Source organism: Cervus canadensis, chromosome 18 (assembly GCF_019320065.1).
Source record: "Cervus canadensis isolate Bull #8, Minnesota chromosome 18, ASM1932006v1, whole genome shotgun sequence".
Classification (NCBI taxonomy): Eukaryota; Metazoa; Chordata; class Mammalia; order Artiodactyla; family Cervidae; genus Cervus; species Cervus canadensis.
Window position 1 is genome coordinate 48,589,555 of NC_057403.1, and position 17,436 is coordinate 48,606,990.

The 17,436-nt window shown below is 38.1% G+C and overlaps 1 protein-coding gene across 1 annotated transcript in view; it reads right to left on the reverse strand.

Moving 5' to 3' along the window:
• The window catches only part of LONP2 (lon peptidase 2, peroxisomal), a 92,374-nt gene that overhangs the window by 30,167 nt on the left and 44,771 nt on the right, over window positions 1–17,436 (reverse strand). The window contains exon 11 of the mRNA XM_043437814.1: window positions 14,824–14,957. Within this exon, the coding sequence (XP_043293749.1) occupies window positions 14,824–14,957 (134 nt within the window). The remainder of the gene's footprint in view (window positions 1–14,823; window positions 14,958–17,436) is intronic.

Genomic DNA, 17,436 nt, shown 5'->3' on the forward strand with positions numbered 1-17,436 from the left:
AGGAAGGTCCTAAGAGAAGAGGCAGACAGGAAGAAGAACAGAGGGGTGTGATACCTCAGGAAAATCCAGTGGCTTTCTTGTTTATTTAAAAAAAAGTTTCTCACCTTTTGAACAAATCTTGCAGCAAATGGTGTTTCTGAGCAAGTGATCCGACCAAGGGAAAGTAGCAGAGGCCAGGATCAGGTACCAACACCAACAGGTACTCCCCAGAACGTGGCAGAAACAAAAACCCACCCTACCACACACAGCCCCAGGTTATCTACAGTCATCTTTACTCAAGACAGAACCTTGCAGGTATCACTTATTATTCTCTATATTCTGCTTAACTTGAAGCATATGCTACACTCTCCAGCTCACTCTCATGAGTTCAAAAGCTACATTTTGTGGTAAAGACATAAAACGAACCCCTTCTTCTAGATTATGAAAGAAGAAGTAGTATTCATTTTCATGAATAATAGTTGTTGGTTGTTTTTTTTAACTCCTTTGGGGTAGTGATGGAGGAGAGGATGGAGTGTACAATACCGTTGACTGCAACCAGCAATCGAGTAACAGGGGTAACTTGAACACAGAGGGTTAATTCTCCAAAGGAACAAATGCTACCTGTTCCTGTCATACTAACACGATGTCCCCAAGAACGTCCAGATCTCATTCTGAGGCTTAGCAGAATTCAGGAAGTGTCAGGAAATTCAAATACAGAATGGAACCACGAGCCATTAAAATTTAAGAACTAGGCAAAAAGTAAAAAGTCTGGTCCAATCCTTCATTTTATACTCAAGGAAACTGATGGAAGATTGAGCAAATCTCCTGACGTCCACAGTAAATCACAGACAGCCTTGGGATTCTGGATGTCCGGTCAAGGGCACGTGTTGTTCTACCTGAAGTCTGGTTTAGGAAAGCTGCCTATGGCTCAGGAGTTCCTTGACAAGCAGCCTGGTGGCAAATTTAGAGGTTAGATTATTTTTTCCTGACTGAAAATAATCAACTCATCTGCCATCAAATACACATTCCCTTCTATGACTGTTGTCAGAAAAAACTGCGAAAGACTTGGAAAAGAGCAAAACATAGATTACTGGGCGAGCTGTCCAGTGTGTGCCGCCAGGCTGTGTCTTGGTGCCCTTCGGCTATTCTCCTGGAAGCTGTAGGAAACTAACAGTAACAAAGATGATTCCTGTCCATAGAAATGAAAAAGGATTTTGTCCTCTCCCTTTCTCAAGAAGCCGGTTTTGCAAATTAATTTCAGCATTCCTAATCACCTATATAGATGTCTATGTTTTGAATTCTCCATGGAACCAGACCTTACTAAGATCAACCTTACTGGTTCTCTCATTAATAAATGAGTTCATTCAAATCTTTAACACGTGTTCATTTTATATCTGTATAACAGTGATGATTTTGCCATTAAAAATTGTTATCCTTTAATACTGAACAAAAACAAATGTTTCTAAAAAGTGACAGATTCCCCCAGGAGTCAACCCTTAAGCTGAAATGTTTAGATTTAAAAACTTTAGGGCCTCAGACAGATACACCAAATTGCTTTAGATACAAAAACATGAACTTCCCATTTTGGGTATTCCTGATTTTGGGTAGATCCTCAGAAACATCCAGGAGAGAGGCACAACTGATCCTCTTTATTTCCAAGAGGCCTTGGAGTCAGACAGCTTGGATTTGTGGTCCATTTCTTACAAGTTGGTATCATTTTGGGAAATTTCCTTTTTCTGGGGGGTAACTTCATTATGATAATATATATGTAACATATATGTTGATAATTTTAGCCACTTGAACTGTACGATTTGGTGGCATTAAATATATTCACAATGTTGTTGCAACCTTCACCACTATCTATACCTGAAACTTTATCATCTGTATGTAAACTCTGAACCCATTAAATTGCAACTTCTCATTCTTTCACTCCCACATCCAACTGGCAACCTCTATGCTACTTTTCTGTCTCAATGAATTTGCCTATCCTAGCAACTGCATATTAAGTGGACTTATATAATATTTGTCCTTCCGGGTCTGGTTTGTTTTACTTAAGCATAATGTTTTCTAAGTCCAGTCATGTTGTGTAATATATATCAAAATTTTCCTTCTCATGGCTGAATAACATTCCATTATATGCAGACACCGCATTTTGTTTATCTACTCATCGGCTGATGGGTGTTTTCATTTTTTGGCTATAGTGAATAATGCTGCCATGAACACTGCTATCATCCCCGCTTTGAACTCTTTTGGATATAAACCTAAAAGTGGTATTGTTTGGTTACAAGGTAGTTCCGTGTTTAACTTCCTGAAGAACGGATGGGCTATTTTCCACAGCAGCTGCACCACTTTATATTCCCATTAGCACTGCACAAGTGTTCAATTTCTTCACAACCTCACCGATGTGCGGCTTTTTATTTTCCATTTTATTTTATCACAGCCAGCACACTGGATATGAAGTAATGAATCACTGTAGCTTTCATTTGCATTTATCTAATGACTAACAATGGTAGGTATCTTTCCATGTGCTTACAGGCCATTTGCCCATCTTCTCTGGAAAAAGTGTCTATTCAAGTCCTTTCACTATTTTTGAACTGGGTAGTTTTTTGTTGGTTGAGTTGTAGGAGTTCTTTATACATTCTGAATATCAATCTCTTATCAGTCACATGATTTGCAAATATTTCTTCCCATTCTATAGCTTTTCCCCCTTACTTTCTTATGTCTTTTAATGCACTAAAGTTTTAAATTTTGATGAAGCTTATTTGTTTACCTTTGTTACCTGTGCTTCTGGTATCATATCCATGAAGTCACTGCCAAATCTAATGTCATGAAGATTTTCCCCATTGTTTTATTCTGGGTGCTTAATAATTTTAGCTCTTAAGTTTAGGTTATTGATCAATTTTTAGTCAACTTTTATATATATTATAAGGTAAAGGTCCAAATTCATCCTTTTGCATGTGAATATTCAGTATTCCCAGCAACAGTTTGCTGAAAACACTTTGCTTTCCCCACTGATCTAGGCATCCTTATTAAAAATCAACTGACCACATATGTGAGCCTTTCTTTCTGTTCTATTTGTCCCAATGGCTTATATATGTCTGTCTTTATGCCAGTACCATACCACCTAATTACTGTAGCTTTGTAGAAAGTTCAAAGTCAGGACACGTGAGTCCTCCATTTTGTTCTTCTTTTTTAAAGATTGTTTTGGCTTTTTGGGGCCCACTGAAATTTCACATGAATTTGAAGACTGGCTTTTCCATTTTTCTGAGAAAGGATGTTGAAGTTTTGGAAAAGACTGCAATGAATCTATAGATCTCAACAATGTTAAGTCTTCCTATTCATGAACACAGGATATCCTTCCATTTACTTGGTTCTTAAAATCTTTCTTTCCATCAATGTTTTGTAGTTTCTAGCATACAAGTCTTTTGCCTCCTTGGTGAGATTTATTCTTTAGTATTTAAGTTTTTTAGATATTATTGTAAATGGAACTGCCTTTTAAATTTCATTTTCAGATTGTTAATTTCCCTAAGCCCTTAAAGCTCCATTTCCTCATCTGAAAAGAGAGAAACGGTACGTACACTTCAGATAGTTGTTACAGGGATAATGGATACAGGATATAAAGGAATAATGAAATCATAGTATAGCGTCTAAGGTTAGGCTTGGAGCTGTTCAGCCTAAATTAAAATCTGACATTTACTAGCTGTGAACCTTGAGGAGTTTATTTAATCTTCTGTGCCTTAGTCTTCTCATCTGTAAAATGGGCCTAAAAATAATATCTATCTTATAGGATCATTAGAGGATTAAATGAGTAAATACATGTAAAGTGCTTAGGAAGGAGTCTAGCAAACAGCAGGAACTTTATAAGTGACAACTAGCCTTCTTGCCTGAAGTATCACAGAGCCTTCTACTTTGGTTTCTCTTCCTAGTTGCCTATTATCCATTTTATTCACTCTTTGGAAATGAATCTTTCAAATCACTATTCTAATTACATTATTTCCAGACTTAAACATCTTTCCTAGGTTTTCATTACAAATTAAGCAAATTAACTTCCAAGAGTTGCATTCAGATCTACCACCATATACTGTTAAATTACCTTTCTAATCAAAGCTCCCACTGGAATGCCTTTTAAATTCAAAGAGAACATAACCACCATCCATAACTCGACTAACATTTAAGGAACACAAATCAGGGTAAGAAACTTCACCCTAGATCCCCTATTTGCAAAATGTCAGACTACAGGAACTCTAACCTTACCACACCAATTCATCACAAGTGCTTCATACAAAACAGGTATTCAATTATGGTTTGTTGAATTAAGTTGAATTTGCCTACTACATTCTTTTTTTGAAAATGTTATTGGAGTACAGTTGATTTACAATGTTGTATTAGTTTTAGGTGTATAGTATAGTGACTGCCTATTGCATTCTTAAATCTTAGTAACATGTATGGACAAATGACAAATCACCAAAACACTTAATCATTACTTGACTTGCCAAGAAATTACCAGATTTTTAATGCTGACTTTGTCAAGTAAATATGAAGATTTTTAATAAATGAAAATTAAGGCTGTAACAAAATTATTACTGAATGAGTAAAATTTTTTCTTGAAAGTTTTGAATCCAGTCATACTGGGCTCCTGAATCCTGAAGCAGGGGCAAAGTGAAACTTACAGACTGGCTCAACTGTATTCGTGTGCAGAGTGTAGGATGTGTGCTACCAGGCGTATTAACAGGAAGCTTGGCAGAGAGGTCGTGCATGAACCAATGAATGGGAATACTGTTTACATTTCAACTCCTTAGCATACATGGGAATGTAAACATGGATCCAGACCCCATTTAGCTATAAAGGAAAAGATCTGTATGGCTGTAGTTATAAAACTACTCAAAAAAAAAAAAAAACAACTGAGTAGTCTACTTTAAAAATTGAGATGTGATGCTGAGATTACAAGTGGCTTTGTTATTTCTTGCAAGACAGTAGAAGTATGTGCCTCAAAGCTAAACTGACCATAGATCAAAAAGCATCTGAGAGCCTTCTCTTAGGAAGGCAGAAAGGGGAGAACAAAACCTCTAAAAACAATTCAGAAAAACCTGAATATCTTCAACTATATAATTTGTCTGTCAGTTTCAGGTTAATCTTTTCCAGAAAACCATCTTCCCAGCCAGAGGAAGTATACTGAATACAACTGAGATTCAAGTTACTGACCCTGACTGCCAAGGCATTTGTGCCTGCATATTTTCAATCTGTTTTTCTTTCTTTTTTTTTTAAAAAGGAACTAGTCATAACGGAGAAATCTGTGGATCAAATGGCCAGAAAAACCTTCATGTTAGCAATAAAATCTTTCAAGCCCTTTCTGCCAATACTTTCTTCATTATTTTGGGGATCTACTAAACATTTCTGTGTAATAACTGTTGAGACAAAGATGGACATTATGATTGTGAACCATTTCTCATCTATTCATGAAAAGAAGAACATCAAAAAAGGTATCTGGAAAACTTTTCCCCCTATCTATTTCAATGAATTTTGAGATGTAAATAAATGACTATTTTGTCTCAATTTACTAAAACCAAATTTTAGAAGCTACAATATTTATAATAAATCAAATGAAGCTTTCAATCATCAATTCAATGCCTCTACAGCACTTTAAAAACCAGCATTTATCCCACATCTAAATATTATTTGCTTATATCTACCTCCCCCAGTGGACTACCTGTTACAAGTTCTCTTCCATCTCCTGCCCAGAATCCAACCTAGAACCCTGCATATCGTAAGTGTTCAGTGACTGTTAGTTGACTCGCTGAATAAATCAGTGTTACACAATGGTCCAAAACATACGACCCTAACTTTGTACCAGACAAGAGAGCTTGTATCCTGTCTCCCAGGGTTTTTTTTTTTTTTTTTTTGCATTAATAGATCTCATTTCCTGTGTCAGAGATTCAGAAAATAGTCTTGGGGAACTACCTGGATTAGCAGTTAAGAAGCAGAGACCATCTGTAGCTTTTTTTAAAGTAGGTATTATTTTACTACCTTGTAACTTAAGGCTGGTTTTGATAATATATGTCCATGCCATCCAAAAGCCACTGCATCTTCCTACATGATTCATTAAGTGGAACAATGACTTTTTTTTTTGACAATATTTGATGTTCCTGTTTCCAAATACAGTTTAAATAACAAACATTTGTCTCCTATCATACGTAAGTAGGGTTTTTCCTTTATTACAGCTTCCTGACAGTCTACATAGTCAAACAAATCTCTCTTAAACCAGGCCAGTACTGAAGAGGGAACAATCAGTGAATCAGCATAAACATCAGAACAGAATGTAGAATATCTTCATGAGACAGGAGTACATTCCAACATGACATTTTCATCTCAACCTTAGAATACCACTTGGTTTTGGGTGTTTGGACACAACATGCTGCCTAATATCCCTACAAATGTGAAGGATTTAGCATAGAAAGTCTTAATCTCTAAATTTAATTCGATCTTGGTTTGCAAAATCCAGTTAGCTGTAATAGAACCCTACAAACTCCCAAGGCTTCAGAACCATCAGCAAGCCAGGCAGGTGCCCTCGGACTGACACTCTCTCTTAAATCCATATTCCTTAACAGTTAACCTGAGCTGTTTCTTTGACTATTAAAACACTTCATTTGTCCTGAGTCACTAATACAATCAAAGGAAAGATAAGCATGAACAGATGAAGAAAGACTTTAAAATACTAAAAATGCAAAAATGAACCAAAACTTTTTGGCCCTATCTGCGCAACCTGGGTCTTTAATAAGAAACCAGCTCAAGTTTGATGGATGGATAGTCAACAGTACAAACTTAAATGCTGGCTTAGAAAAACCCTTCTGATAATAAAGTGTCTTAGATTGTAATGACTATTGAACCGCTACAGCTTTTTAAGACAGTAAATTCTGTAAGGATGAGCAGAAATTCTCAAAGCTGTGCTGCTTAAAAATTAGGAAAATGTAGACCAATTTAAGTTCAGCCCCCATAGCAACACTGAAACTGTGGCCTGTCACACTCTGTTCAAAGACCTCTTAACATCAGATGGAGGCATTTCTTCAGAAACTGCAAATCAGACTTCTGAGTATTATTTTAACAATCTAAAATAAACAGCTCAAGCATCTGGTCTGTGGTTTTGGGTTCAGAGGCAAGCACACAAATTACTCTCTCTTTTCTGTTCTAACACTAGCCAGAAAGGAAGATACAGGATTTAGGTTAAAATGTTTGAGGATTTTTATACGTCACTGGAACCAAGTAATAAGAAACGACTCAATTACCCTCACTTCATTAAAAACAGCTAGCAAAGTTTTTATGTGCTGAAACAAAACAAACAGGAACAGTATCAATAAAATCCATCCACGTTAAAAGCTGACTAACTAAAGATTGTTTCAGTTGTTACTAAAGAATCATTCATTTGCTTGTGGGTCTCATTAAGTTTTTCTCCCCTCAAGGTCTACCCAATTGTGCTTAACTGTTTTTGCCGCACACAATTTCCACTCTCTATTAACAACCCAAACCACAGGTTTTCTTTAAAACTCTAAACAAACTATTTTCCTCTTCAGGAATGGGGGTTGTACTATCAGAAATGAAATGTATAATAACTTTACTTAAAATAAGTTAGAAAGAAAGTCTGTAAGAGCCAGCTTTCAAGACGGTCCCCAATGACCCCACCCCGTGGAGTGCCATCCCTCACGGTACGAGGAGTGGTCGGTGTGACCAACGGAATGTGGCAGAGTGAGGATCACAAAAGCCTGCAGCTTCTGTCGTGAGCTCTCTCACTAAGAGAGCACAGTTCTCTAAGGGAAGCCAACAGCCATGTCCTAAGCTTAGCAAGAGGCCGAAGTGGCGAGAAGCTGAACACCTGGCCATCAGTCAGCAAGGAACCCAGGCTGTCACGTGATACTGTGATTTTAAGAAGTATTTCTCATCTTGATCTGCCCACCACCGTGGCTCACAACCCCCAAAGCCTTTAGAATATCCTAAGTATTGACAGTGATAAAGGTATCTTTCGTTATGTGAATGAGGTGACTTCCAGGAATCAGGACAGTGCTGGTGGCCAGATTAGAGGGATGGAACTTTCTTTCCCACTCCCTGATTTCTGGGGAGGGGGGCAGGGCTTGAGGTTGAAGAAGTCACCACTGGCCAATGATCTAGTTAATCACAACTAAGCAATGAAGCCTCCATAAAACCCCAAAGCAGAGCTCTTCGGTCCATTTTTGGAGAGCTTCCCTGTGCCCGTTTGCTGGGCCACAGGCTCCGTGAGGACAGAGGCTCTTTTGTTCTGGCCCTGGCCCTATGTAGTTGATTCGTACTCTTTAATATCCTTTCATAATAAACCGGTAATCTACTGGGTCAAAGGGGTCTCCTGAGTTTGCTGAGCCGTTCCAGTAAATTAATCAAGGCGGAGGAGGGGGTTGTGGGAACCTCCAGCTTGAGCCAGTTGGTGAGAAGTCCAGGTAATACCCAGGGCATGTGATTTGTCTCTGAGTAAAGGGCGGTCTAGCGAGGCTGAGCCCTTCGTCTGGAGCAGAACGCTGTTTCCAGGTAGATGGCATCAGAACTGAGTTGGATTCGTGGACCCACTGGTGTCCCCGAACTGCTCGTCAGTGTGGGGAAGCATCCACACACACACTGGAACCGGGTCTTGGAGCCCTTTTCAGCTCACAGCCACGTCAGTGAGCCTGGAGGCAGGTCCACCCCGAGCTGAACCCCGAGCTGGCTACTGCCTGATGACAACCTCACAACAGGTCTCAAGCCACAACTAGCCAGCTAAACTGCTCCTGGGTGCCAGACCCACAGATACAGCGAGATGACTTTTTTTGCTAACTTCTGGGGCACTAAGGACAAGTGCTTTACCAAGTTTTGGAGTAATCTGTCACACAGCATTGAACAACGTAAAAATCCAAAAGATAAAGGGGCAGATCCCATTTGGACAGAAGACTGTTCCAAGAAGTCAAAGACAAAAGAACTTGGTGAAGTTACACAAAGCTCAGGAGTTACTTCCTGAAGACATTATTATACATAGTGTTTTCATAAATAAAAGAAACCCATGACATTAGACAAGCGAATGGATATGCTTCAGATCTGGAGATGACAAGTAGTAGGGGGAAAAGAGCTGAAAAAGAATCAAAAGCACTTGTTTCTCCTGCAGGAACAGCTTCCTGTTTTGGTTACAAAGGAGCCACGCTTAAAATAACCACTGTGAAGTATGCTGAGGGCTTGAGAAGTCAATGCCAGGAAGCCACAACAAAGCGCTGAAAGCAGCTCGACAAAAGAGGATTCCTTCAGAGGAAAGGACCCAAGAAAGGCTAAGGGAAAAGCTACCCTAGCAGATGAGTGGGATGTGCGGTGAGGAAGGCCCGTCGGAATGACGCTCTCCCCGGGCATCGCCCCCGCCCCCGCCTGCCCCGGCACTGCTGCAGCCAGGAGGACCCCTCTCCCTCAGCCAGCACGCTCCTGCCGACGGCAGAGAGTGCGGACACCTAGGAGAATTAAAGCTAAAGAAGGCAGAGAACAGTGCCATAAACTCTGAATATTTTATTTTGACGCACTTTTAAATGTGAAGTCGCCTAGAAAGGATAATAAAAAACTAAGGATATTGTTATCTGCCTGCTTCCACTATATTCCGCCGATTTCACTGTCCTACATATGGCAAACGTATCAGAGAACCAATACATGTCGAAATGCAACTCAGTCAAACTGCGATCCAGACTGAACTAGAGAAACTGTCCTAGAGTTAGATCTGTGGTCTAGCCAGCCCGATGTTTTGTGGTCAGCAAGGGGCCCAGGGCATCTATCAAGAGGGGGTAGGCATGTTTTCACTGACATTAAATCCTATTGCTTGTGACTCATACCACCCAACCACTTAACCCTTTTTCCAAACTACAGCTTCTGTTTTCCTATGGGCTGGGAAGTAGATGGCTAAGTTTACAAAGATGTGTCTGTTAACAGTTAAAACAGGCAAGCCTTAGTGTTTACTGGGGGATTTTGTGAAGGGACTTACAAATTCAATCACAGTCAAATTAGCTTACTGAGAATCCTACTCAACTGAGATTTTACAGCCATCAATCAAGTGGCCCAAATGTACGAAACAAAAGCTAAAGAGACTGGCAATTCTTCACAGGCTTTTTTTTCTGATTCCTTTGTCTATCACCACTATTTCTATTCAGTGTTCTCCTAGAGGTCCCTGCTAGTTCATCAGGAAAGAAGTGAAATAAAAGCTATAATGATCATAAAAGAAAAAGTAAAAACTGACATCATTTGCATTTGTGATAGCTGATGGTGTATGTAGGGCTTCCCTGGTGGCTCAGATGGTAAAGAATCTGCCTGCATTGCGGGATACCTGGGTTCGATCCCGGAGTTCAGAAGGTCCCCTGGAGGGCATGGCAACCCACTCGGGTATCCTTGCCTGGAGAATCCCCATGGACAGAGGAGCCTGGTGGGCTACGGTCTATGGGGTTGCAAAGAGTCGGACACGACTGAGTGAAAATTCAAAAAAATCAGTGTTTCAATTTGGCAATTCTGCCGGATACAAGTCAATATAGTATTCTCACAGAGTAGCAACCAAAAGAATTAGAAAATTAAAAATAGTATTTACAATAATACACACACATAACACATAGATACAAGATTAACTAGGAATATATCTAAAGAAAAAATATGCAAAAGCTCACCACTACAACTATTAAAACACGACATGTATTAAGACTTAAATAAATGAAGCTAATCATGAACTAGAAGACTTGCTAATATCAAATTATCAATTCTCCCCAAACTGATTTATAGATGCAATCACAATCAAAATATTTAGCCTCCAATTAAAATAAATACATTTTTTTAAAAGGTGTTATTTATTTGGTGATTTACTGGTACAGAGTCACCAAGCTGATCTAAAATTAATACAGATATTTGATGAACCTACATACAATAGCCAAAGCAATCTTGAAGAAAAACAAAGCTGGAGGATTTACATGACTAGGCATCAAGACCAACCGAGATGTAGTCATTATTGAAATCAAGTATGATGCTAACACTGGAAATTTCATCCCAGGCCCAAACTACCCCTCTACTTACCACAAGTCAGCTAGTTTAATTCATTTTTCCTTTAAGTGTTTATTTGAGATCTCCATAACATAATCACATACATACTGCCTGAAGTGACATTTTTAAGGTTTACCCATAACAACATCTAACACACCTCATGTTAAATCTGTTCATTTCATCTGTCTTTGTTTTCATCTAATCAGTTTTTCAGATGACTTCTATGAGAATAGTTAAGAACTAACATCTTGAGGCACATTAAGTTTAATGTAGCTTCTCCAATAAATACCACATTTTCCAAAAATAATTTAGAATGCTCCATATCCTGAGAAACTTCATAAGCATTAGTTATAACCTGAATCCTTGGCTGGAGATAATTTTTGAGGAAGAAAACCTTACTAGGTATTAAATGAACATATATGGTAAAAGAGTATTTGAACAAATCGACCTAAGCTAACTCTTTACAGAGAAACCTCCAAACTGCAAAACTGAATACACAGGATATCTGTGTCCTAGGCTAAAAGGCAGGCAAAAGTAGAATAAAACTGTAACCATAAACTTTTATCTTTCGATCCAACTAGTATTGCAGAAAGGAAAAGAGCAATTTAGAATACACTAATAACCTACAAAAAAACATAGGCAGTGCTGCTTTCATGAAATAATTCCCATACTTTATAGGTAAGTGACTGACACCATAAATATTCCTCCACTGACACAATCGATTAGGAATCTCACTTGCCTTTTAAATTTTGTTATTTGTTCTGTTTGACTGCCAGTTAAGACCTCACAAATACAAAGACAACTGTTCACAGACCAGTATTTCTGGGCCTACTCCAGAAAGTTTGTTCGATATGCTGGAGGTTTCTGCCTGTTTTTAAAGCTTGTGGCCTGAAATTACTTTTCTTCCTGGCAGTAACTCTAAGACCAGCAATATTTTTAACATTAAAAATAACTCCCTCACTGAATTACTCGAAATTTCTAAAACAACTTTATACTCTAACTTTATATGAAACAATTTTATACTCTAATTTTAAAATAATTCAATTTCTTAATGAGAAACTTTCAGTTACTAAGCTAGCTCCATTTGAACTTTGTGGCATGAAACCCTGAAAGATATTTTTTTACAGAAAATTTTCTTTTGGCTTGGTTGAGGTCATAAACATCAATTCAGAACATCGTATAATTATTTTACTAAAATCTGGAGAAGAGTCACTTACAGGTAACTCCACGGTATCTTAACAACCTAAGACCCAGCTTGGAGTCCCGTATCTCCTAATAAGAAATACAATCAAAATCATCATCTCAAGAGACAAGTCCTTATCCTAATTATTCAGTCGGACACGACTGAGCAACTTTCACTTTCACACTATGGGTGTCCTTGGTAGTATCTTAACCCAGATCTACTTAACTATGTATCATTTAGGATTTGTACTGTCGGTGAATCATAGATTAAAAAAAAAAATAACCAAATAAATGTTACCAGGAAACACTGTATGTTCTTATATGGTACACAAGCAGTTTGAGTAAGTTCTTGAATATTTCTAGGTTATCTTTAAAAAGCTAATATGATCACAGACATTATTAGAAATATGCTAAAAATATAATAAGCATTGTGTAACTATGAAAAGCTTCTTTAAACATCAAGTCCCCGTTGTTGTACCACAGAAACCAACACAACGTGTAAAGCAAGTATCCTCCAATTAAAAATAAATTTAAAAAATTAATACATACCTCTGAATGTATTATTATAAGTTCCAAAAGAAACCATCAAAATCCTAAACACAATTTTCAAATTGTGTCAAGTAGATAAACTCACTTAACTCTCTGCCTTTCTATTATATCACAGACAAGAATAAAAGGACATTGGTTCAGGTGCTGGAGGCCACAGCAAAAGAGAATGTTCTAAGAATTAAAAAGGGAAACTCATGAGGGTTTCAGCGTTACATCCAGAAAGGGAAAAAAGAGAAAACTATCTCAGTTCTTCACTGTCACTGTCAGCTGCATCAGCAATGCCATTCTTGACAGGCTATCAATCACCTAAAGTACTTTTCCAAAATTCAGATTTCTGAGAATCTTCTGAACATGTGTTTATCTTTAAACTCCCCCCCACCAAATCCTATTAAAATGACAAGTAAGGGATTTAAAAAAAAAAAAGGATAAACCCACAAAAAGAAAAAGAAAGAAGACAAGAGATGCTGACAACATTTTAGGTAACAGCAAGTAGATGGGCAAGAAGTAATAAACATCTAGCAGGCTAGAAAAAGTGGAAACTTTAATGTCTGTGAAGGAGGTAGGTGGGGGCAGGGGGTGGTTATCCGCAAAATCCTACAAAGGCTCAGGAATTTGAGGTATCACTGAAAATATGGGTGAGAAGTGGGACTAAAGACAAAACATTTTTAAAACTGTGTAAGGAATAACTGACTTCCCAAGTGGCTCAGTGGTCGCAGTGGTAAAGACTGCCTGCAGCGCAGATGTGGGTTTGATTCCTGGGTTGGGAAGAATCCCTGGAGAAGGAAATGGAGCCCCCCTCCAGCACTGTCGCCTGGGAAATCCCATGAGCAGAGGAGCCTGGCAGGCTACAGCCTATGGCATCACAAACAAGTCGGACATGACTTAGTAACTAAAGAAGAAGAAACATTATGGGTTTAAGATCCCTATTCCTACTCTACATAACAAGGGTACTACCCCTTCCCAATTCAACAAAAGGTGGGAGGTTTACTTTTGGGAGAAATGAACCAGGAGGTTCTAGGCACAGTGCGAGCGGGGATGAAGCACATATGAGGAAGAGGAGGATTTGGGAAAGTCTACTTGTTGGATGGCATCACCTACTCAATGGACAAGAGTTTGAGCAAACTCCAGGAGACAGTGAAGGACGGGGAAGTCTGGTATGCTGCAGGTCATGGGGTCACAGAGTCAGACATGACTTAGCGACTGAACAACTCTTTGGATGATATTGCTGTTAAAGCACTGTGTTTAGCAAAAGGAGGAAAAGCAGGAATGATGCTTTATTGCCTCTATTCCACTGAGCTTATCACAAATTATGGTTCTTCAGCCATACTCATCAAACTTCTGTCTAGAAAGAGCTATGGAAATGGTAGAACATCTAATAAATCTCTTCACTATGAAAGAATAAAGAAATTCTCTATTCAAGTCATGTTTGTTAAAGCAAATTTTGGCAACCATGCAGCAGCATGCTTGGCGGTAAGAAGTTAAAACATTTTAACTTAAATATCCGTATTTCATTAATTCGAGGAATAGACCTCTTCCTTTTTTTCCTTGTCACCACCTCCTCAATTATTTTTCTAAGAAAAAATAATTTAAATTATATCTTAATTGTGTACCTATCAAAGGAAATATGTGAGAAAAACAAATGATTACACATGAAGCCATTCCAGAGAATAAATATCGGCCATTGCAGTACTTGGACAACTACGATTTTTTTTTTCTTAACTGCTGTAGCCACTTTCTATGCTGTAAATACTGAAAGACTTAACAATCTGGATCAGAAAGAAACAAGTGAACACCAGAAGCCAAACATGAAGTGTACCATCATTACAAGCTGGAGAAATATATTCCTAAGGCAATACTAAGTTACTACTCCCGCCAAAACTCTGCACTCTTTGTAGACAAGAATCCTCTCGATACGTCAACCATTAAGTGTTACTTACACACTGGATGCCTTCACCAGTGGAGGAATATGTACCATTGCTCCAAGGACCACCCCACACCATCCCTCCACATCCAGCTGTTTGCATTCACTTCTAGCCACCAAGCCTGTGGGCCCCAGATTAAGGTCCCAACCTTCTCCCTCAGCCACGTCAGGACGGTCCAGCTTGGCTTCTCTGTGCTGTCCCTCCGCCACCTTCACAGCAACCGCTCGGCAAATGGCCCCCAGCTTCCTGTCCAAAGAGCGAACCCCTGCCTCTCGGGTGTATCTGTCATCAAAGAAAAAATATTTTAATTTTGGCTAAACACCACCTGTAAAAGCAGAATTACTGTGATTAACAACTATACTAAGGAAGTGTACATTTAAAAGTTCATTACAGTTTCTTGAGTATTAACAGCCTCATCTTGAAAAATTCCTCAGTATTCTTATTTCTTAAAATATTCAGAAGTAATTCCAGCTACAACTTTCCCTTTTATATAGAGTATCTTGAACTATTACCCTATACTTAAAAATGAATTATTGGCTCTTCAATTTATAGCGCCAAAGTAAATTTTGCAGCACATAAAATATCATTTACTCTTTGATATGTATAAAAGCTTTCTTATAATTTGTTGATTTAAGAAAATTCTGACAAATTTATTACATGTGAAATACTGCTGAAAGAATCAGAAAAACAGAATTTTTTCCTAACTAAAGCAAAAAATAATTTGAGACAGAATGGAGTCTTTACCTGGAACTGTGCTAATTATCCGATTCAGTGTATTTTCATTGTAGAGACCTTCTAAAGAAAGAAATATGCTAATGATGCAAGCAGTGTGATTCAGTGGAAAAGGTTCTTGATGTGGTTAAGCAGAGCTGTCTTAAAAGACTTCCATGTTAGACTCAAATTCCATAAGCCACTTCATAATCCTTTATACAGTACAATCAATTTTGGCACCCAGCTTTGGGTGAGTTTGAACACACAACATCAGCTAGAGAATGCAGTTTTATCTGAAAAACTGCATCTGATTAGGCAGCCAAACACACAGTCAAGACTCTGGGAAAGCAGATTTTTTAAGTTCTGAGAAAAGACAAATTCTTGGCCAAACACTATAAAGTAAAAAGTTTATTTCAATCAAAGGAATAGAAGGATACAGGAATAAAGTCCATATTATACACACGCATGTAAGTTCAGTAAGAAAGAAAATAGGGAGGCACCTTAAAAATAAACCAACACGTAAAAACAAAAACCCAGTGTAGCTTCCTAGACAGCTATTTGATGAGCTCAGACAAAAAGATCTGGACAAAAGATAGAAGAGAAAGGCCTGAGGATGCTTTCAGAAGGATAGCGTGAACATGCAGAAATGGTACCAGGAAGTTCAGAATGAACTGGAGCTTGCCAAAAATAATAAGGACATCATCAACAACGAGATATTTTTTTTTAGGTGTTTAGAACAATAACAGGCTAGGAACTAAGGCAGACAGTATAATATTAACCTCGACTAGAGGAAAGTAGACGTATCAACCACTGGTTCAGTTTAGCATTTTTAAACCAAAAGAGGAAGAATCACCAGAATAAGTAAGAATTGGTTAAAGTTTCCGACCCACAATTAGATGCTCGTGAAGCATCAGAGGACATAAAACTAATGCACTGGAGATAATCAAGATGAAAAAAAAATCAATTTGCTGCAATGGTAGCTGAAACTAACATGGATATTAAAATATATACAATTGTAAACTTCTACATTTGGACTTTAAAAAATTTAACCCTATAAATATGGAACGAGACAGATCAAGTGAATAACAAATTCATATGAAAAAGAACTGAAGTGTCAGTAACTAAATTTACAAGAGACAAGAGGATAACCTAGAAAAGCTAAGACTCTGGAGATACAGTCATAAAATAGTAATAGTCAGAATAAGACTAGTGGTCTTTTTTTTTTTAAATTCCTTATTGCTGTTTAGTTGCTAAGTCATGTCCGACTCTTTGCGACCCCATGGCCTGCCAGGCTTTTCATTGTAGAGACCTGTTCATGGGATTTCCCAGGCAAGAATACTAGAGTGGGTTGCCATTTCCTTCCCCACAGTGGTCTTCTTATACTACGAATTGTTTAGGCTATATCAGAAATACTGAGTTCTACTCTGGGTGTTTATTTTAAAAGAAACACTGACATCAGAGGAATCATTCTGAAGAAGACTAATCAGGAAGGTGAAAAGTCTTGAAAGTGGGTCAAGATGAATGGTAAGGAGAATAGGAATATTTAGCCTGAAGAAGAAAACTAGATGACTTCTAAGACTCCTTCCTTTCCTCCTAAACATTACAGGTCTACCACTACAACACAGGAAAAAATGAAAAATCATGTCCTAATTTGGGTAACTCACTACATACCCAAAACTTGCCTGGAGTAGCAAATACCTGTGCTGTATCTATGAATAACAAAATTGCTCAGAGAAATTTCCTAATGTTTGCAGCTTTTAACAGCTGATGTTTTGACCTAACAAGTATATAGAAAAGAAACAGTTCTCCAGGCAACAACTGGCAAATACAAACGGCGATTACTCTTTGAGTTATTAGTATTTATATCCAGATAAGCTATGAATGGATATTTTTCTCTATATTCATATTTTACAGATGGGGAAGCGATCAAAGAAGGTTAAGTAAGTTACTTGTTGAAAAGTTACCCAGAAACATCAGGCGAATTATCTGGAATAATGATATTTTTGGAAGACTCTGGCCCAGAAATCACCTACTTTATTTCCCCTGGCAT